Source organism: Hemitrygon akajei, unplaced genomic scaffold (genome assembly GCF_048418815.1).
Source record: "Hemitrygon akajei unplaced genomic scaffold, sHemAka1.3 Scf000071, whole genome shotgun sequence".
Lineage (NCBI taxonomy): Eukaryota > Metazoa > Chordata > Chondrichthyes > Myliobatiformes > Dasyatidae > Hemitrygon > Hemitrygon akajei.
The window spans coordinates 4,130,200-4,153,903 of NW_027331957.1; the positions used below are offsets into that span (position 1 = coordinate 4,130,200).

General features: G+C 45.9%; 1 protein-coding gene across 1 annotated transcript in view; it reads left to right on the forward strand.

The window, feature by feature from the left end:
* Positions 1-328: 328 nt before the first annotated feature.
* The window catches only part of LOC140722158 (C-type lectin domain family 12 member B-like), a 309,106-nt gene continuing 285,730 nt past the window's right edge, over positions 329-23,704 (forward strand). The window contains exons 1-2 of the mRNA XM_073036948.1: positions 329-377; positions 18,681-18,810. Coding sequence (XP_072893049.1) covers positions 18,744-18,810 — 67 coding nt within the window. The 5' untranslated portion in view covers positions 329-377; positions 18,681-18,743. The remainder of the gene's footprint in view (positions 378-18,680; positions 18,811-23,704) is intronic.

Sequence of the window (23,704 nt, forward strand, 5' to 3'; positions counted from 1 at the left end):
GATTGGCCTACTCCTGCTCCTATCTCTTATGTTCTTATGTATGTCGTCTCTCCGCTCTCCTCCCACTCTGTGACACAGGTAATTGTGGGGAGTATGAGTTGGAGATGATGGCTGGTGTTTCACCTCACCCCGTACCATGGATATCGATCACCAGGATCTGAATCTCTCCACAACTGTGCATGCACAGGCCGGTCATGTGATTCCACACCACTTGCATCAGTGTTTGCAAACTCACCACCCTTTCCCTGGCCTCCTCTCTCCTCCCCTTCCTTCCTCTAACGGCAGCACACAATCCGCTCACAGACACACACACACACATCATCTCCGAGAGACACACACCATTCAAGACTACTGGAAAGCCGAAAGGCTGGGTATTGGTGAGTGGGGAGACCGGAGGAGGGAGAGGGTTTCGTAACTTTTCTGATTCTAGTGGAGTGTGCTGCGATGGTGTGGGAGGTACTTCACATGTCTGACCTAGAGAGTGAGATGGTATAATATTTAGAGAGATTCGCTGATTCTCTGACCCCGGGAGTTTGTGCTGGGTCGGTGTGGACTGAGCTTCACTCCTTGTAAGACCCCGGAGTGTGTGTTGGGACAATGTAGTGGGAGCTGCACTCTGTGTCTGACCCCAGCAGTGTGTAATGCACCGTTGATGTGGTGGTGGGAGCGTTACTCAGTGTATGTTTCCAGGAGTGCGTGATAGGATTTTATGGAGGGATTCTTGCTCTGTCTCTGACTCCTAGTGATGGGTCAGTGGATTTCGGCGTATTAACAGACTCCAATCAGAGACAGGGAGCATGAAAATGGTAACTCACATATTCTGCTTCAAAGGCTGCAATCTGAACACCTTTTCTGTGTCCCCATTCTCCGTCCTTTCCTTTCTCTTTTCTCAGCACACCATTCCTTCTCTATGATTCTTAAGTAAGTGAGTGAGCAGGATATATGTACAAATGAAAGCTGTATGTATGGGAAGGAGGTTTTGCAACGTGAGGTCTGGGATTTAGCTAGTAAATTAAAGTACGGGACCACTGCCCATCCCAGTGTGTCCAGATATAGGACGACCATACGGTTTAGCACGTGGTGTAAGTGGGAGGGCTCCAAAATTTGGAATCATAGTTTTTTTTTCCAAGGAAGTTGGGATCTGTATAGAAGAGATGGAAGACGGTTTACACTTAAACTGGAGGGGAACTGATATCTCAGCGGGAAGGTTTGTCAGTACTGTGCATGAGAGTGCTTGGGTGAGTTAATGAACTTGAGTTGCAGTGGGATGAGATTCAGAACTCCAGAGCAGAGCGGAGTCGATATGGAGGCAGAAGTTGATAATACCGCAGAAAAAGTCAGATATCAAGAGTTTATGCATAATGCGACTGGTGCACTGAGCATTCTGATGCAAAACGCTTTAAAAAGGCGGTTGAGCTCAGCGAATGAATCAATACAGTGAATTATGTCATTGTAGCCATTACTGAGAATTGGGCGTGGGAGGAGCAAGCAGGTCAGCACGATATTTCGGGTTTCCCTATTTTTAGTCGTGGGAAAGAGGAAGGAATTGAAGGATGAGGGGTGACATTACTTGGCTGAGAAAAAAGAAATACCGCAGTGGACAGTCTGGACAGGCAAGAAAATTCGTCTAAGTGAGCCTTTATGGGTGGAAATGACGAATAAGAAATGTATGGCAATGTTACAACATAGAACATGGAATAGAACAGCACATTACAGGCGCTGAGGTCCACAGTGCTGTGCCGACCCTTAAACCATGCCCCCATATAACCCCCCACCTTAAATTCTAACATTTAATATCACCAAGACCAAGGAGATGGTGGTGGACTTTAGGAGATCTAGGCCTCATATGGAGTTAGTGATCATTAATGGAGAATGTGTGGAGCAGGTTAAGACCTACAAGTATCTGGGAGTACAGTTAGACGAGAAGCTAGACTGGACTGCCAACACAGATGCCTTGTGCAGGAAGGCACAGAGTCGACTGTACTTCCTTCGAAGGTTGGCGTCATTCAATGTCTGTAGTGAGATGCTGAAGATGTTCTATAGGTCAGTTGTGGAGAGCGCCCTCTTCTTTGTGGTGGCGTGTTGGGGAGGAAGCATTAAGAAGAGGGACGCCTCACGTCTTAATAAGCTGGTAAGGAAGGCGGGCTCTGTCGTGGGCAAAGTACTGGAGAGTTTAACATCGGTAGCTGAGCGAAGGGCGCTGAGTAGGCTACGGTCAATTATGGATAACTCTGAACATCCTCTACATAGCACCATCCAGAGACAGAGAAGCAGTTTCAGTGACAGGTTACTATCGATGCAATGCTCCTCAGACAGGATGAAGAGGTCAATATTCCCCAATGCCATTAGGCTTTACAATTCTACCGCCAGGACTTAAGAACTCTTTAAAAGCTATTATTAATGCTTTTTGAGATAGTTATTTAGATGCATATCATATTTTCTACTGAGTTAAGTATTGTATGTAATTAGTTTTGCTACAACAAGTGTATGGGACTTTGGAAAAAAAAGTTGAATTTCCCCATGGGGATGAATAAAGTATCTATCTATCTATCATCTATCTATTTACCTGTCTAGTAGTCTCTTAACTTTCACCGGTGTATCTGCCTCCACCACTGACTCAGGCAGTGCATTCCACACAACAACTACTCTCTGAGTAAAAACATCTTCCTCTAATATCCGCCTTGAACTTCCCTCCCCTTACCTTAAAGCCAGGTCCTCTTGTATTGAGCAGTGTTGCCTTGGGGAAGAGGCGCTGGCTGTTCACTCTATCTATTCCTATGAAAATCTTGTATACCTCTATCATTTCTCCTCTCATCTCCCTTCCCTTCAAAGAATAAAACCCTAGTTCCCTTAATCTCTGATCATAATTCATACTCTCTAAACCAGTAGGCATCCTGGTATATCTCATCTGTATCCTCTCCAATGCTTCCACATCATTTCTTTGAGGAGGTGACAAGGCATGTAGATGAGGGTAGTGCAGTGGATGTGATCTACATGGATTTTAGTAAGACTTTTGACCAGGTTCCACACGGTAGGCTTATTCAGAAAGTCAGAAGGCATGGGATCCAGGGAGGTTTGGCCATGTGGATATAGAATTGGCTTGCCTGCAGAAGGCAGAGAATCATTGTGGAGGGAGTACATTCAGATTAGAGGGTTATGACTAGTGGTGTCCCACAATGATCTGTTCTGGGACCTCTACTTTTTGTGATTGTTATTAACGACCTGGATGTGGGGGTAGGTGGGTTGGCAATTTTGCAGACGACACAAGGTTTAGTGGTGTTGTAGATAGTGTAGAGGATTGTCAAAGATTGCAGAGAGACATTGATACGATGCAGAAGTGGGCTGACAAGTGGCAGATGGAGTTCAACCCGGAGAAGTGTGAGGTGGTACACTTTTGAAGGAGAAATTTCAAGGCAGAGTATAAAGTAAATGGCAGGATACTTGGTAGAGTGGAGGAGCAGAGGGATCTGGGGGTACATGTCTACAGATCCCTGAAATTTGCCTCACAGTTAGGTAGGGTAGTTAAGAAAGCTTATGGGGTGTTAGCTTTCATCAGTCGAGGGATTGAGTTTAAGAGACCCGATATAATGATGCAGTTCTATAAAACTCTAGTTAGGCCACACTTGTGTCCAGTTCTCGTCGCTTCCCTATAGGGAGGATGTGGAAGCATTGGAAAAGGTACAGGATCTTTATAACCATATAACATATAACGCTAATGCGAGGATAAAACAGTGGATGTTGTCAATATGGACTTCAGTAAGGCCTTTGACATAGATCCCTGAGGCAGACCACTAGTCACCGACCTCCCATCTGACAAACTGTTACCCACCACTACTCTTTGGCATCTCCCATCCAGCCACAGTTGAATTCATTTTACTGCTTCAATATTAATACCTAATGATTCAACCTTCCTAACTAACCTTCCATGCGGATCCTTGTCAATGACCTTACTGAAGTCCACATAGACAACATCCACTGCTTTACCCTCGTCAACTTTCCTCGTAACCTCCTCAAAAAGTTCAATAAGATTTGTCAAACATAACCTTCCACGCAGAAATCCATGTTGACTGTTGCTAATCAGACTAGTCTATCCAGATAATAATATTTACCATCTCTAATTGAGGCTTTATGGGTGGAAATGACGAATAAGAAATGTATGGCAATGTTACAACATAGAACATGGAATAGAACAGCACATTACAGCCCCTGAGGTCCACAGTGCTGTGCCGACCCTTCAACCATACCCCATATAACCCCGCAACATAAATTCTAACATTTATCTGTCTAGTAGTCTCTTAAATTTCACTGGTGTATCTGCCTCCACCACTGGCTCAGGCAGTGCATTCCACACAACTACTCTCTGAGTAAACACATCTTCCTCTAATATCCGCAATGAACTTTCCACCTGTTACCTTAAACCCAGGTCCTCTTGTATTGAGCAGTGTTGCCCTGGGGAAGAGGCGCTGGCAGATCACTCCATCTATTCCTATTAATATCTTGTATACTTCTATCATTTCTCCTCTCGTCCCCCTTCTCTCCAAAGAATAAAGCCCTAGTTCACTTAATCTCTGATCATAATGCATACCCTCTAAACCAGGCAACATCCTGGTAAATCTCCCCCGTACATTATCCAATGCTTCTACATCCTTCCAAGGAAGGTGGGATCTTTATAACCATATAACCCTAATGCGTGGGTAAAGCAGTGGATGTTGTCTATATGGACTTCAGTAAGGCCTTTGACATAGATCCCTGAGGCACACCACTAGTCACCGGCCTCCAAACTGACAAACAGTTATCCACCACTACTCTTTGGCATGTTCCATCCAGTCCATTTTACTACTTCAATATTAATAACTAACGATTCAACCTTCCTAACGAACCTTCCGTGCGGAACCTTGTCAAAGGCCTTACTGAAGTCCACATAGACAACATCCACTGCTTTACCCTCGGCAACTTTCCTCGTAACCTCTTCAAAAAATTTAATAAGATTTTTTTTCAAACATGAGCTTCCACGCAGAAATCCATGTTGACTGTTGCTAATCAGACTCGTCTATCCAGATAATTATATATACCATCTCTAAGAATACTTTCCATTAATTTACCCACCACCGACGACAAAATGACAGGCCTATAATTGCTAGGTTTACACTTAGAACACTTTTTTAGAAATAATGGAAAACGGTTTACGCCTGAACTAGAGGGAAACTGATATCCCAGCCACACAGTTTGTAGGTACTGTGCATGGGAGTTTTTGGGAGAGCTATTGAACTTGAGTTGCAAGGTATAGGATTCAGATCTCCAGAGCAGAAAGCGGAGTCGATATGGGCACAGATGTTGTTAAGACTGCAGAAAAAAGTCAGATATCAAGAGTTTATTCATAATGCGACTGGTGCACTGAGCATTCTAATGCAAAACGCTTTAAAAATTCGGTTGAGCTCAGCGAATGAATCAATGCAGTGAATTATGTCACTGTAGCCATTTCTGAGAATTGGGTGTAGGAGGAGCAAGCAGGTCAGCACGATATTTCGGGTTTCCCTATGTTTAGTCGTGAGAAAGAGGAAGGAATTGAAGGAGGAGTGGTGACATTACTAGGCTGAGAACAAAATAATACCACAGTGGGCAGTCAGGACAGGCAAGAAAATTCCTCTAAGTGAGGCTTCATGGGTGGAAATGACGAATAAGAAATGAATGGCAATGTTACAACATAGACCATGGAATAGAACAGCACATTACAGGCGCTGAGGTCCACAGTGCTGTGCCGACCCTTAACCCATGCCCCCATATAACCCCTCACCTTAAATTCTAACATTTACCTGTCTAGTAGTCTCTTAAATTTCACTAGTGTATCTGCTTCACCACTGACTCAGACAGTGCATTCCACACAACAACTACTCTCTGAGTAAAAACATCTTCCTCTAATAACCGCCTTGACTTCCCTCCCCTTACCTTAAAGCCAGGTCCTCTTATATTGAGCAGTGTTGCCCTGGGGAAGAGGTGTTGGCTGTTCACTCTATCTATTCTTATTAATATCTTGTATACCTCTATCATTTCTCCTCTCGTCCCCCTTCTCTCAAAAGTATAAAGCCCTAGTTCACTTAATCTCTGATCATAATGAATACCCTCTAAACCAGGCAACATCCTGGTAAATCTCCTCCGTACCCTATCCAATGCTTTTACAACCTTCCAAGGAAGTTGGGATCTGTATAACAATATAACCCTAATGCGACGGTAAAGCAGTGGATGTTGTCGATATGGACTTCAGTAAGGCCTTTGACATAGATCCCTGAGGCACACCACTAGTTACGGGCCTCTAACCTGTCGAACAGTTATCCACCACTACTCTCTGGCATCTCCCATCCAGCCACAGTTGAATTCATTTTACCACTTCAATATTAATACCTAACGATTCAACCTTCCTAACTAACCTTCCATGCGGATCCTTGTCAATGGCCTTACTGAAGTCCATACAGACAACATCCACTGCTTTATCCTCGGCAAATTTCCACGTACCCGCTTCAAAAAATTCAATAAGATTAGTCAAACATGACCTTCCACGCAGAAATCCATGTTGACTGTTGCTAATCAGACTCGTCAATCAATATAATTATATATACCATCTCTAAGAATACTTTCCATTAATTTACCCACCACTGGCGACAAAATGACAGGCCTATAATTGCTAGGTTTACTCTTAGAACACTTTTTAGGAGAGATGGAAGACGGTTTACACCTGAACTAGAGGGAAACTGATATCCCAGCCAGAAGGTTTGTAGGTACTGTGCATGGTAGTTTTTGGGAGAGCTGTTGAAGTTGAGTTGCAAGGTATGGGATTCAGATCCCCAGAGCAGATAGCGGAGTCGATATGGAGACAGCTGTTGTTAAGAGCACAGAAAAAGTCAGATATCAAGAGTTTATTCATAATGCGACTGGAGCACTAAGCATTCTAATGCAAAACGCTTTAAAAAGTCGGTTGAGCTCAGCGAAGGAATCAATACAGTAATTATGTCATTGTAGCCATTTCTGAGAATTGGGTGCAGGAGGAGCAAGCAGGTCAGCACGATATTTCCGGTTTCCCTATTTTTAGTCGTGAGAAAGAGGAAGGAATTAAAGGAGGAGTGGTGACATTACTAGGCTGGGAACAAATAATACCACAGTGGGCAGTCAGGACATGCAAGAAAATTCCTCTAAGTGAGGCTTCATGCGTGGAAATGACGAATAAGAAATGTATGGCAATGTTACAACATAGAACATGGAATAGAACAGCACATTACAGGCGCTGAGGTCCACAGTGTTGTGCCGACCCTTAAGCCATGCCCCCATATAACCCCCCACCTTAAATTCTAACATTTACCTGTCTAGTAGTCTCTTAAATTTCACTAGTGTATCGGCCTCCACCACTGACTCAGGCAGTGCATTCCACACAACAACTACTCTCTGAGTAAAAACATCTTCCTCTAATAACCGCCTTGTCTTCCTTCCCCTTACCTTAAAGCCAGGTCATCTTGTATTGAGCAGTGTTGCCCTGGGGAAGAGGCGCTGGCTGTTCACTCTATCTATTCCTATTAATATCTTGTATACCTCTATCATTTCTCCTCTCGTCCCCCTTCTCTGCAAAGTATAAAGCCCTAGTTCACTTAATCTCTGATCATAATGCATACCCTCTAAACCAGGCAACATCCTGGTAAATCTCCTGCGTACCCTATCCAATGCTTTTACATCCTTCCAAGGAAGGTGGGGTCTGTATAACCATATAACCCTAATGCGAGGGTAAATCAGTGGATGTTGTCTATATGGACTTCAGTAAGTCCTTTGACATAGATCCCTGAGGCACACCACTAGTCACCGGCCTCCAACCTGACGAACAGTTATCCACCACTATTCTTTGGCATCTCCCATCCAGCCACAGTTGAATCCATTTTCTACTTCAATATTAATAACTAACGATTCAACCTTCCTAACTAACCTTCCATGCGGATCCTTGTCTGGACACAGTACTCCAATTTCGGCCTTACCAGGCTTTTATAGAGCTGCATCGTTACATCGCGACTCTAAAACTCCATCCCTCATCTTAGGAAAACTAACACCATATAGGCTTTCTTGTCTTTCCTATCTATCTGTGAGGCAACATTCAGGGATCTGTGGACTCGTACCCCCAGATCCCTCTGCTCCTCCCTACTACCACATATCCTGCCACTTACTTTGTACTCTGCCTTGGAGTTTGTCCTTCCAAAGTGTACCACCTCACACTTCTCCGAGGTGAACGCATCTGTCACTTTTCACTGGGAAATGAATAATCAAGCGTATACGTCCTATCGGAAGGACAGACAGGTGGGCAGAGAGGGTGGGGTGGCTCTGCTGGTGAGGAATGAAATTCAGTCCCTTGCGAGGTCTGACAGAGAATCGGGAGATGTAGAGTCAGTATGGATTGAACTGATCGATAATAAGGGCAATTTGTCATCACCTCAGTTCATGATGTCTCTTGCATTGTCGTACACGTACTTTGGCCCTTCTACCTAACTACCTTTACACCCTTTATTCTGTCTCTCTTTCCTCAAATGCCAGATCTGGCTTTACTCCATGCACTGTACTTGCAGCTCTCGCATGACCTTTATCCTTCTCCACCTCACTATCTGTTTCCCTCCCCCTGAAAATCTAGTTTAAACCCCCCGGTGCAGCACTAGCAAACCTTCCCGCAAGGATGTTAGTCCCCCACCAGTTCAGGTGCAACCCGTCCCGTCGGTACAAGTCCCACCTTCCCTGGGACAAGGCCCAATTGTCCAGAAACATGAAGCCATCCTTCTTGCACAAGCTACTTAGCCACGTATTTAGCTGCATTATCTTCATATTCGTGGCCTGACTCGTTCGTGGCACGGGTAGCAATCCTGAGATTGTAACTCTGGAGGTCTTGTCCTTCAACTTTGTACCTAACTCCCTAAACACTCTTTGCAGGACCTCTTCCTTCTTCCTATCCACGTCATTGGTCCCCACATGGACCACGATATCCGGCTGCTCACCCTCCCTCTTGAGAACACTGAGAGCTTTATCCAAGATATCGCCGACGCTGGCACCAGGGAGGCAATAGATCATCGGAGATTCTCGATCTCTCCCACAGAACCTCCGATCTCTTCCCCCAACCATCGAATCCCCTATCACTACTGCTCTCCCCTTTTCACTCCTTCCCTTCTGAGCTGAAGATACATTCTCAGTGACAGAGACGTGACCATTACAGATTGTCCCTGGTATTTAGGGACACCAGGGGCAGATCTGGCTTTACTCCATGAGGGTACCTCCCCACCAACAGCATCCAAAACGGTACACTTATTATTTTTGGGAACGGCCGCAGTGATGCTCTACTCATTCTGTCTATTCCCCCTCCCTCCGCTCACAGTCACCCAGCTACCTGCCTCCTGACATTTAGGGGTGAGTGTCTCCCTGTAACTCTTGTTTATTTCTGCCTCTGCCTCCCGAATGATCCGAAGTTCATCCAGCTCCAGCTCCAGTTCCCTAACTCGGTTTGTCAGGAGCTGCAGGTGAATGCACCTTTTACAGGTGTGGTCATCAGGCAAATTTGTGCTCGCCAGGATTTCCCACATACTGCTAACGGAACACTCGACTGCTATAACTGCTGCCTCCATTACCTACCCCTAAGCTAATTAGTTTAATTAAAGATTACCCGGCCTTACCTCACCGGGAGCAAGCTAGTCCTCAGCATCTGCTCGCCGAAGCCTCTGGAGCCAAAGCCTTCCTACCCTGTCTCTATCCACTACGTCGCCCGCTCCATTAATCTGCTCGCTTTATAAACTCTCCCGCTGCCTCACGGGCAGACTTTCACGCGCTTGCGCAGTCGTGCCCCGTTCAAACTTACAGAGTAATCTTTTGGAGACATGGTGTGGTGGCCATTACAGGGACATGGATGGCTCAGAGAGAGGAATGGATACTTCAAGTGCCGACTTTTAGATGTTTCAGAAAGGACAGGTAGGGGGGGGGAAAGAGGTGTGGGCGTGGCAATGTTGATCAGAGATAGTGACACAGCTGCAGGAGAGGTGGACGCCATGGAGAAATTTTCTACGGAGACTCATCGGGTGAAGATTGTGAACAGGAAAGTGTCAATAACTTTACCGGGTGTTTTTTTTTATAGGCCGCCCAATAGGAGCAGGAATCTCGATGAGCAAATAGGGAAACACATCTTGGAAAGTTATGATAATGACAGAGTAGTCGCGATGGGAGATATTAATTTCCCAAATATCAATTGGCATCTCCCCAGAGTAAGAGTTTTAGATGGGTTGGAGTGTGTTAGGTGTGTTCAGGATTGTTGCTTGACACAATATGTAGATAAGCCTGCAAGACGGGAAGCTTCATGATTTGTTATTGGAAAATTAACCTGGTCAGGTGTTAGATCTCAGTGAGATCTCACTATGGAAAGGATCTTGGTGATCGTTGTTGTGACTTGCAGCAGACTGAAAAGCCTGAGCACGTACATATTAAAAAAAGAGGATGTGCTGGAGATTTTGGAAAGCATCATTTGGATAAGTCGCCGGGACAGGATGAGATGTTCCCAAGGCTACTCTGGGAAATAAGGGAGGAGGTTACTGAGACTTTGGCGATGATCTTTTCATCCTCAATGGGGACGGGCGAGGTTCGGGAGGACTGGTGGGTTGAGGATGTTGTTCCTTTATTCGAGAAAAGGAATAGATGTAGTCCAGGAAATTATAGACCTGTGATTCCTACCTCAGTGTTTAGCAAGTGGATGGAGAAGATCGTAAGAGGCAGGATTTATGCACATTTGGGGAGGTATAATACGTTTAGCAATAGACAGCATAACTTTGTCAAGGGCAGGACGTGCCTTACGAGCCTGATTGAATTTTTTGAGGATGTGACAAAACACATTGATGAAGGAAGAGCAGTAGATTCAGTGTTAAAGGATTTCTGCAAGGCATTTGATAAGGTACCCCATGCAAGACTTATTAAGAAAGAAAGGATGCATGGTATCCAAGGAGTCATTGCTTTGTGGATCCAGAACTGGCTTGCTCACAGACTGTAAAATAACTTATCCCGGGACCGAACAGGAATAAAGACACAGATATTGGTGTACGGTTAACCTTTGAATAGCTGATCACGTTGCCTTACGACTCTGCCAATTTCAGGTTATTTCTTAAATTTCTACAGTGAATTTTGGGAAATGGCCAACAGCCAAATATAGTGCTGGACTTCAAGGCGCACTTGTTAGATATCAGACAGTCTACGAATGCTTCCGGACGTGTACAGGATGAGAACTGCACATCTACAGTCAGTTCCTCTTTTACCAAGACAGTGTCAGACAGAGGTTAACAATACCGCATTCTTAGCATGAAATGTTGATCGCTTTTGTTATCTCCCACAAGCAAGGCAGTATCTACATCTTATCCTGTGAACTTCGTGACCTCAATCTTCAGATAGCCAAACTTAGCAACAACATTTAGTTTTCCCACAATAAAATAAAGCAACTTATCATAAAATGTAAGATTTAGAAGCAGAATTAGACCATTTGGCCCACTGAGTCTGTTCCGATATTTAATCGCGGCTGATCCAATTTACTTCTCAACCTCGATCCTCTGCCTTCTCCCAGCATTCCTTTAAGACCTGACTGACCAATCAGGAAACTTTGGCACAAATATTCAAAAAAGAAAGCCTTGTCCTCCACGGCCGCCTGTGGCAAAGAAATCCACAGATATTCCACTCCCAAAGTGAATAACCATACAGGTTCCAACACAGCAGGACATCTGCTTTTTCTTTGCCCTCTGTATGTCCTTCTCTAGCCTGTCTACATCCTCAAAACAACCTGCCCTCCACGGCCGCCTGTGGCAAAGAAATCCACAGAGATTGGAACGCTGGCCTTTATAAATCAGAGCATTGAGTACAGAAGTTGGGATGTAATGTTAAAATTGTACAAGGCATTGGTGAGGCCAAATTTGGAATATTGTGTACAGTTCTGGTCACCGAATTTTAGGAAAGATATCAATAAATTAGAGAGAGTGCAGAGACGATTTACTAGGATGTTACCTGGGTTTCAGCACTTAAGTTACAGAGAAAGGTTGAACAAGTTAGGTCTCTATTCATTGGAGCGTAGAAGGTTGAGGGGGGATTTGATCGAGGTATTTAAAATGTTGAGAGGGATAGATAGAGTTGACGTGAATAGGCTGTTTCCATTGAGAGTAGGGGAGATTCAAACGAGAGGACATGATTTGAGAGTTAGGGGGCAAAAGTTTAAGGGAAACACGAGAGGGTATTTCTTTACTCAGAGAGTGATAGCTGTGTGGAATGATCTTTCTGTAGAAGTAGTAGAGGCCAGTTCAGTTGTGTCATTTAAGGTAAAATTGGATAGGTATATGGACAGGAAAGGAGTGGAGGGTTATGGGCTGAGTGCGGGTAGGTGGGACTAGGTGAGATTAAGAGTTCGGCACGGACTAGGAGGGCCGAAAAGGCCTGTTTCCGTGCTATGATTGTTATATGGTTATATATGGTTATATTCCACTCCCAAAGTGAATAACCATACAGGTTCCAACACAGCAGTACATCTGCCATTTCTTTGCCCTCTGTATGTCCTTCTCTAGCCTGTCTACATCCTCAAAACAACCTGCCCTCCACTTATCCACATATTGGCTATATGTGCTATCTCTGCGTATTTGTCAGGGTTGAATTTTATCTGTTACTTCTCCAGCTTAACTGCAAGGGATGTCAGCAGAGCGGCAATGGCTTTCATTTCTGAGAAAAAATGAGGAAGGTGCAGGACATGTGTATTCCAAACACGAAAAAGTTATCAGTACTCAAGAAGTATTCAATTCTGGCCGAAAAGGGAACACAAAGCTCTTGTAAAAATTAAAGAAAGGGCATAAAAGAAAATAACAATTCGTGGGAATGTAATCATCGGTTCGGCTCCCGGCTTCATCCGGGTGCTGGTAGCCCCCGGCCCGAGAACCTTACAAAATCTCGTTTGGGTGGACGTTGTGCGATGTGTACAAACAGTACACAATATGAGAGTAAACGATTAAGCTTTGTAATTTGACTATATGACTTGTAAACCAACATAAAAGGGGCAGATTATCATGAAACAGACTAATGTGCAAACGGTGGAGCTCACAGTGTCGTCAATTTGTTCCCGTCGACCTCTTCCGAGCCTAGCCGACTCTCGGACCCACGCTCCTCAGTCCACTCCGTCCAGCAGTCATAGAAGCGTAGAAACAACTGAATGCCAACAGCACTATACGGGAGCCTCGGCCCACAGAGATTGTACGAAAATATTCTTCCCTTCGTAATTACCTAGGGTTACCCATAACCCTCTGTTTTTTCTGAGCTCCATGTAGCTGTCCTATCGTATCGGCCTCCACAGCCGTAGCCGGCAGCCCATTCTGTGCACTCAACACACACTCCGGACAAAAATAAAATACCCAAGACATCCCCTCAGTACATACTACCTTAAACCTGTGCCCTCTCGTGCTATTCATTTCAGCCCTGGGAAAAAGCCCCCGACTATCCACACTATAAAAGCCTCTCATCATCTGAGACTCCTTATCAGGTCATCTGTCATCTTCTGTCGCTCCAAGGAAAAATAGCCGAGTTCACTCAACCTATTCTCATTAGGCAGACTCCCCAATCCAGGCAACATCCTTGTAAATCTCATCTGCGCCATTTCTATCGTTTCCACGTCCTTCCTGTATTGAGGCGTCCAGAACTCAGCAGAGTACTCCTAGTGGGGTCTGAGCAGGGTCCTATATAGCTGCAAAATTTCCTCTCGGCTCCTAAACTTAATCTTAAGGCTAATGAAGTCCAACGCACCGTATGCTTTCCTAACCATAGAGACAACCTGCGCCGCAGCGGTGAGTGTCCTATGGACTCGAACCCAAAACCTCTCTGATCAAACACACTGCCAAGGGACTTACCATCAATACTATATTATGCCATCATATTTGACCTACCAAAATGAACCACTTCACACTTATCTGGTTTGAACCATCTGAAATTATTCAGCCCAGTTTTGCATCCTATGAATGTTCCGCTGCCAGCTCTGACAGATCTCATACACACTAACCTTTGTATCATCCGCAAATTTACAAACCCCCACCTCCACAAACTCATCTAGGTCATTTATAAAATCACGAAGAGTAGGGTACCAAGAACAGATCCCTGAGAAACGCCATTGCTCCCTGGCCTCCATGTAGAACACGACCGGTCTACAAACACCTTTACCCTTCTGTAGGCAAGCCAGTTCTGGATCCACAAATCAATGTCCATTTGAGTCCATGCCTCCTTACATGGGATACAGTATCAAATGCTTGGGGAAATCAATATGCATCTACATCTTCTTCGCTAGCTTCATCAATTTGTTCAGTCACATCCTCAAAAAAAATCATCAGGCTCGTTTGTCACGACCTGCCTTTGACAAATCCATGCTGACTGTTACTGATTATATTATGCCTCTTCAAATGTTGATATATCTTCCCTCTCAGGGTCTTCTCCATCAACTTACCACCATTTGTCTATAATTTCCTGGGCCATCTCTACTGCCTTTCTTGAATAAAGAAAGGAAGGTTTTTCAATCAGAGAGTGGTTGGTACGTGGAATGCACTGCCTGAGTCAGTGGTGGAGGCAGATACACTAGTGAAGTTTAAGAGACTACTAGACAGGTATATGGAGGAATTTATGGTGGGGGTTTATATGGGAGGCAGGGTTTGAGCGTCGGCACAACATTGTGGGCCGAAGGGCCTGTAATGCGCTGTACTATTCTATGCTCTAGAAGAAACAACATCCGCAACCCTCCTATCTTCCGGAACGTCTCCCGTCCCCATTGCTGATACAAACATCATCGGCACATGCTCAGCAATCTCCTCCCTCGGATCGCACAGTGGCCGGGTCATCCTTTCCCGATGACTTATGCAACGATGCTTTTTAAAAGCTCCAGCATATCGTCTTTATTCATCTGTACATGCGTTTCAGTCCGCTCCAAGTCACCATTACAATCACCAGAATTCTTTATCCAAGTGAATACTGAAGCAAAGTATCCGTTATGTCGCTCTGCTGCCTTCTCCGGTTGCATACACACTTTTCCACTGTTACACTTGATTCGTCCTATTCCCTCACGTCTAGTGCGCTCCGGAGTTTACCTTAATCCTGTCCTGCCAGGCCTTCTTATGGCCTATTCTGGCTCTCCTCATTGCATTCTTAAGCTCCCTCCTGCTAGCTTTATAACCTTTTTAGTTCTCCGTCATCAACTAGTCTTTTTAACCTTCCGTTAAAAAAAATGGCGTCTTTTATTCTTGATTAGATTTAAAGCAGCCTTTGTACACCACTGTTGCTGTACCCTACCATCCTTTTGCTTTCTCATGGGAACGTACCTGTGCAGAACTGCAAGCAAATATTCCCTGAACATTTGGCACATTTCTTCCGTGCATTTCCGAGAACAATTAATCAATAATTGCTCCATGATCACAGTGAATGGAGGTGCTAGATCGAAGGGCCGAATAGCCTTCTCCTGCACCTGTTGTCTATTGTCTATCACCGATTTATGCTTTCAACTTCTTGCCTGATACCCTCATATTTTCCAATACTCCAATTAAACGCTTTGCTAACTTATCTGTTCCTATCCCTCTCCAATGCTATGGTAAAGGATATAGGATTGTGATCACTGTCTCGTTTGGACATATGATGTGGTTGCCGTTACCGAGACTTGGATGGCTCAGGGAGAAGAATGATTACTTCAACTGCCGGTTTTTAATGTGTCAGAAAGGGCAGGGATGGAGGTAAAAGAGCTGTGGGCGTGGCACTGTTGATTAAAGATAGTGACACAACTGCAGAAAAGGTGGACGCCATGGAGGATTTTTCTACGTTGTCTCTGTGGGTGTAGATTAGGAACAGGAAGGAGTCAATAACTTTACTGGGTGCTTATTTATAGGCCGTCCAGTAGTAACAGGGATATCGAGGAGAAGATAGGGAAACAGATGATGGAAAGGTGTAATAATAACAAAGTTGTCGTGATGGGAGACTAAATATTTCATCTCTCTAGCGCAAGGGGCTTAGATGTGGTGGAATTTGTTAGGTGTGTTCAGGAAGGTTTCCTGACACAATTTGTAGATAAGCCTATAACAGGAGAGGCTGCAATTCATTTTTGTATTGGGAAATGAACCTGGTGAAGTGTCAGATCGCTCACTGGGAGAGCTTTCTGTTGATAGAGAACATAATTCTATCACTTTTACAATACATTGGAGAGAGATAGGAACAGACAAGTTAGAAAAGCGTTTAATTGGAGTAAGGGGAATCATGAAACTATCAGGCAGGAGACTGAAATATTTAACTGGAAACAGATGTTCTCAGGGAAAAGTACGGATGAAATGTGGCAAGAGTTCAGGGGTCATTTGGGTGGAGTTCTGAATAGGTACATTCCAATAAGACAGGGATGTTATGGTAGGGTACAGGAACCGTGTGCACAAAGTCTATAATAAATCTAGTCAAGAAGAAAAGAAAAGCTTACAAAAGGTTGAGAGAGATAGGTAATGTTAGAGATCCAGAAGATTATAAAGCTGACAGGAACGAGCTTAAGAAGGAAATTAGGAGAGCCAGAAAGTGCAATGAGAAATTCTTGGCGGGCAGGGTTAAGGAAAACCCCAAGGCTTTCTACAAGTGTGACAGTGGAAAAATGCAATGGAACCGGAAGAAATAGCAGAGGTACTTAATGAATACTTTTTTTCAGTATTCATTACGGAAAAGGATCTTGGTGATAGTTGTGACGACTTGCAGCAAACTGGAATGCTTGAGCATTAAGAAAGAGGATGAGCTGCAGCGTTTGGAAAGCAACAAGTTGGATAAGTCACCGGGACCGGATGCGATGTACCACAGGCTACCGTGGGAGGCGGGGGGGGGGGGAGATTGTTGAGCCTCTGGCGGTGATCTTTGCATCGCCAATGGGGACGGGAACGGTTCCGGAGGATTTGAGGGTTTATTCAAGAAAGGGTTAGAGATAGCTCAGGAAATTATTGAACAGTGAGTCTTACCTCAGTGGTTAGAAAGTGGATGGAGATGATCCTGAGAGACAGGATTTATAATCATTTGGAGAGATTTAATATGATTGGGAATATTCAGCATTGTTTTGTCAAGGGCAGGCCGTGCCTTAGGAATCTAATTTTTTTGAGGATGCGAATGAACACATTGATGAAGGAAGAGCAGTGGATGTAGTGTATATGAATTTCAGCAAGGCATTTGATAATGCCTTTTTATTGAGAAAGTCAGGAAGCATGGGATCCCAGGAGGGAGAAGTGAAGGAATAAGTGAGATGGATGAGTAAACATGTGGGAAGAGGAGGAAATAAAGCGGTTAAGTTCGGATAAGGAAGCAAAGTGTAGAGGAGAGAGGAAGTGGAGAGGGAAGGTGTGTGATAGGGAAATCGTAGAGGTGGGAGAGGTGAGTGGGACAGAAAGAGCCAGTACCAGGCGAGTGTGGGAGAAGGAAGAGAGAGATTGAAGAGAACGAAAGGAAGAGGAGGAGTGGGGCATGGTAGGAGGAAGGTGTGGTGGGAGTGAACGGGAAGCCCGGAGAATGGATGGGAGGAGGGATGGAGACGGGACGGGGGAGATGGGCCGAAGGGACGGGGGATTACAGAAAGCATCTGTGGGTGTTTAAGCACATCTGCGTGTCAGGGCGACAGGAGTCAGTCGTGGAGAGGAGCAAAAGAGAGTGGCAGATTGGGGAGAGAGTGAAATAAGATAATGGGGAAGAGGAGACAGTGGGGCAAAGGTTGGCGAGAGAAGGTAGAGAAAAGAGCAATGGTTGAAGAGAGGAAGGAAACGGGATAGAAAGAGAGAGAGCAGGGTGGGAAGGAATGCGGAGAATGAAAAGGGGAGAGTGGGGGAAGCTCGTCGACGGAGAACGAGAGGAAGAGACAGAGAATGCCACGGAATAAGGAGGGAAAGAGAGAGTGCGCCACTGGATGAGGAAAGCGAGGAAAGCCTGTGGAGGGAACGAGTTTCGAGGTGAGCTGTTCACCTCACTCGGAGGAAGGTTGGGAATGTCCAATGCTTAGAAGAAGAACCAGCTGGGGGTGCATCGGTCCTGTATAATTGAGGCTCTGTATGAGTGACAAAATCCCACGGTCGATCCCTCCTTCCTCAATCCTGCACTCCGTCTAAACTCACCTCCACCAAATCCGTTCCTTTCTCTGTTCCTTCTTCGATTCCACATTCCCTCCATCAATCGTCCCAAAATCCCTCTTCCATCTCCACCGCGATCTCCATCCTTCCTCTCCTCCTCTCCTCCTCTCCTGACCTCACTCTCTTACCTCCGTTCACCGATCCTCTGTCCCCAATCAGTCTTCAACTCTCCCGCCTTTATTTCTCCAAATCTCACCCTTTCCGCTCATTTTCTCCATCTCCATCACTCCTTCCTCCCTCCTCTCTGCACACACCCTTTCTCTCGCTCCCTTCTTCCCAATCTGTCCATTGTCACCCACCTCTCTATCTCTACCCGACCCTGAATCCTCCCCTCTTTCTCCCCACTCTCATTACTCTCCCCCAACCACTCTCATTTCTCTCGACCACCCTCTGCAACACCCTCAATCTCTGGCTCCCCGCACTTCCTCCTCCTGCTCTCGGTTCCTCTATTCGTCAGCTCTTCATCCGGCATTGGTTGGTACCTGTCTAACACACTTGTTAACACAGGCTTCCTCTGACAACGGTTGCTTCCCCTTTCTGAGCTCCGAGACGCAGAGACTCCTCGGGAGGATGGACCGGAGCGAGAGTCACATAAATGTGAAGTCGGGAAAAACGGACTCACGGTCTCCTTCCCGAGGTGAGTGGGACAGAGAGACAGGCGACAGCTCTATTCCGCAGCTTATCCCCGGTGTGTGTGATCGGAGGGTGTCTCTGGATCACTGGGTCACTCTGTGTCTGACCCCGGGAGTGTGTGATGGGACGGTGTGGAAGGAGATTCACTCTGTGTCTGATCCCGGGAGTGTGTGATGGGACGGTGTGGAGGGAGATTCACTCTGTGTCTGACCCCGGCAGTGTGTGATGGGACGGTGTAGAGGGAGCCTCATTCTGTCTCTGACCCTCACTGTTCTGTCCCCAGCTGAACCTGATGTATCGTACGCGGAAGTTAATTTCAACACCATCTCGGTGCCCGGGGTCCGGACAGATCGAGGTCAGTTTCATCTTTGTTGGTTTGACCCTCTTTAGCTGATAAGTCCCATCCTGTCCAGAGATCAGATGACAAAGGTAGAGTTACCCTAATGATTTCCTGTTTGAGCATAAGACGGAGGGAACGCGTGGGAGAGACAATGGGGGGCGGGGTGAACATTATGGGAGGGACGGTGGGGAGGGTGCCGTGAGGAGTGACCACTCTGAGAGGGGCGGTATAGAGGGAGCGCCGTGGGGATTTTTTGAGGAGAGTGTGTTGTGAGAAGGGTCCGTGAGGAGAGGTAGCATGGGATGTGCCGTGTGGAGGAAGGGTTGGTGAGGAGCGAGCGCTGTGCGTTGGGGTTGCGGAAATGAGTGAGCGCCGTGTCGGTGTCGTGAGGAGGGACACAGTTGGAGAGACGGTGCGGAAGGAGCGCGGTATAAATGATTAACCTCTCTCCTACTTTTCTTAACCCCACTCTCTTCTCCCTCTTACCCCTTCTCTCCCCTCCCTCACCTCCTCACACCTTTTCCGCTCTTCCTCTCTTCCCTCCTCTCCCTCCTCTTTCCCCACTGTCTCCCACTGCCCTGTTCCCTTCGCCCTCTCATAGTCCCCTCTCCCTCCCATCTCTCCTCTATCACAGTCACTGTCTCTACCACTCTGTCTCCCCGTCGCTCTCTTTCACTCTCTCTCATTTCCTTCTCATTCCTCCCCGTCAGCCCCTCCAGTCTTCCAACCTCGCTCTGTCCTTAAATGTGCCCCTCATCTGCCCTCACGCCCTCTATTCCTCTCTATTCACTGCTCTCTTCCTTTCCCCGACGCTCTCTAACCTCGCTCCTCTCTCTCTCTCTCGCTAAAATTCTCTTCTTCTATCTTTCCCATCCCTCTCCCACTTTTCTCCTCCCCTCACTCGCCCTCCGCAACCCCCTTTCTGTCGCTCTCACACCTCTTCCTATACTCTCACTGTTCTCGACCCTCTCCCTTGTCCCTCCCCTTCTGTCTCCGCCTGTATCACCCCGTTCTCCATCCCCATTCTTTCTCTTACATCTTCCCGCCCATTGCCCCTGTCGCTACCTCTCTCACTCTGTGGATCGCTCTCCTCTGCTGCCCCCTGTGTCTCTCATCTCTCTACCCCTCTCCCTCACTCTCATATTCTCACCCCTTCTCTCTCCCTCACGCCTCCCTCTCTTCTCTCTCTTCCCGACACTCTCCTCAATTCTCTACCGCTCTCAATCTCTTCCTAATCTGCCTGTCCGACTCTTTCTCCCACAGACGGTCTGACCTCCCCCTACTCAGAGCTGAACTTTCGGAAAGAGGAACCTCTCATCGCTGAGTATGCGGCTCATCCCACCGCCCTGTGGACCGGCGAACAGCCAATCACTGCACAGACAGGTCAGGGTTCACAGTGATGACGTCATTATGGATGGGTCACCTCTCATCCCCCGTCGCTCCAAGGAGAAAATGACGAGTTCACTCAACCTATTCTAATAAAGCACGCTCCCCAATCCAGGAAACGTCCTTGTAAATATCCTTTCCATCCTTTTTATGGCTCCCACATCCTTTCCTCAGTTAGGCGATCAGAGCTGAGTACAGTACTCCATGTGGGGTCTAACCAGAATCCTGTATAGCTGAGACATTACCTCTTGGCTCCGAAATTCAAGTCCACGATTGATGAAGCCCAATGCACCTTACCCCTTTTTAACCACAGTCAATCAGCTTTGACAGTCCTATGGACTCGGATACCAAGATATGTCTGATCCTCCACACTGCCAAGAATCTTACTTCATACTATATTCTTCCATCATATTTGACCTACCAAAATGAGCCACCTCATACTTATCTGGGTTGTACTCCATCTGCAAATTTTCAGCCCAGATTTGCATCCTATCAATGTTCCGTTGTAACCTCTGACAGCCTTCCACACTATCCACAACACCCCTAAAATTTGTGTCATCAGCAAATTGGCAACCTCATTCGTTAAATTCCTCATCTGGACATTTATAAAATCGCAAAGAGTCGGTGGCCCAGAACAGATCCCTGAGGCACACCGCTGGTGTCCGTCGTCCATGCAGAATATGACCCGTCTACAAGCACACTATGCCTTCTGTGGGAAAGCCAGTTGTTGATCAACAAAGCAATATCCCCTTGGGTCCCATGACTCCTTACTTTCTCAATAGGTCTTACATGGGGTACCTTATCAAATGCCTTGCTGAAATCCATGTATACGAATCAATGTGCTTAGTTACGTCCTCAGAAAATTCAGTCAGGCTCGTGAGGCACGACCTACCTTTGGCAAACCAATCCTAACTATTCCTAATCATGTTATGCCTCTCCAAGTGTTCATAAATCCTGCCTCTCAGGATCTTCTCCATGAGCTTAGCAACCACTGAAGTAAGACTCACTGGCCTATAATTTTGTGAGCAGTCCCTCTTCCATTTCATGAATGAGGGAACAACATCCGCAAACCTATGATCCTCCGGAACCTCTCCCGTCCTCATTGATAATGTAAATGTCATTTCCAGAGGCTCAGCAATCTCCTACCTCCCTTCCCACAGTAGCCTAGAGTACATTACGTTCGGTCCCGGTGACTTATCCAACTTGATGCTTTCCAAAAGCTCCAGCACATCCTCTTTATTACCTTCTACATACTTGTTTTTCAATCCACTGCAAGTCATCCCTACAATCTCCAAGATAGTTTTCCGTAGTGAATACAGAAGCCAATATTAATTCCGTTCCTCCGCTGTTACCTCCGGTTCCATACACACATTTCCATCGTCACACTTGATTCGTCCAATTCTCTCACGTCTCATCCGCTTGCTCTCAATATATTTATAGAAAGCCTTGGGGCTTTCCTGAATCCTGTCCGCCAAGGCTTTCTCATGGCCCTTTCTGGCTCTCCTAATTTCATTCTGAAGCTCTTTCTTGCTTGCCTTATAATCAACTAGATTCATATCATTACCTAGTTTCTGAAAATTTCGTACAGACGTCTCTTCCTCTGACGTGATTTACAACAGCATTTGTACACCACGGTCCCTGTACCCTACCATTATTTCCCTGTCTCAATGAAACATACCTACTCAAAAACTCACGCATATATCCCCTGAACATTGTCACATTTCTTGCTTACGTTTCCCTGCGATCATTTGTTTCCAATTCAAACTTCTAAATTCCAGCCTGATAGTCTGATATTAGCCTTTCACGAATTGAAAGATTCCCTAACTTGTCTGTGCGTATCCCTCTCCAATGCTATGGCAAATGAGACAGAATTGTGATCAGTACTTCCAAAATGCTCTCCCACTGAGAGATCTGACACCTGACAAGGTTCATTTCCCAATACCAGATCAAGTATAGCCTCTCCTCTTGTAGGATTATCTAAACGTTATGTCAAGAATCATTCTTGAACACACTTCACAAATTCTACCCCATCTGAACACCCTCACACTAGGGAGATTACTACAATAGTTGGGAAAGTAAAATCTCGCACCAGAGCAACCCTGTTGTTTTTACTCCTTTCCAGAATCTGTCTCCCACTCTGCTCCTCGTTGTCCCTGTTACTATTGGATGGTCTGTGAAAAATCACCCAGTAGAGTTATTGACCTCTGCTTATTCCTAACTTACACCCACAGAGACTCCGTAGACAACCCTTCCAGGTCGATCACCTTTTATGCCGACCTGACAATATCCATGATCAACAGTGCCACGCCTTCACCTTGTTTCCTTCCTCCCAATCCTTTCTGGAACGTCTAAAGCCCGGCATCTGAAGTTGCCATTCCTGATCCCGAGCCACCCACATTTCTGTAATGGCCACAACATCATAGCTCCAAGTGCTAATCCACGCTCTAGGCTCATCCGCTTTATTCATGATACTGTTCGAATTAAAATAGACACATCTCATACCATCGGGCAGTGCGCGACCCTACTCTATCACCTGCCTATACTTCGTTTCGCACTGGCTCCAAGCTTTCTCTATTTGTGAGCCAACCTCCCTTTCCTCTGTCACTACAGTTCGGTTCCAAACCCCCAGCAATCCCAGTTTAAACTCTCCCCAGTAGCTTTAGAAAACCTTCTCGCCAGGATATTGGTCCTCTTCAGATTCAATTTCAACACATCCTTTTTGTGCAGATCACACCTGTCCCAGAGGGGGTCCTAATGATCCAGAAATCTGAACCCCTGCCCACTGTCCCAATCCCTCAGCCACACATTTATACTCTACCTCATTCTATTCCAATCCTTACCGTCACGTGGCACAGGCATTAACTCCGAGATTACTACCTTTGAGTTTCTGCTTCTCAACTGTTTTCCTAACACCCTGTAGTATTTTTTTAGGACCTCCGTCCTTTTCCTACCTGTGTCGTTGGTAGTAATATGTACCACGATCTGTGGCTCTTCTTCTTCCCACTACAAGATATCGTGGACGTGATCAGAAATATCCCGGGCACTGGCACCTGGGAGGCAAACTACGTTTCGCGTTTCTTTCTGCGTCTATCTGACCCCCCACCTACAGTGTCCCCTATCGCTGCTGCATTCCTCTTCCTTTCCCTACACATCTGAGCCACAGGACCAGACT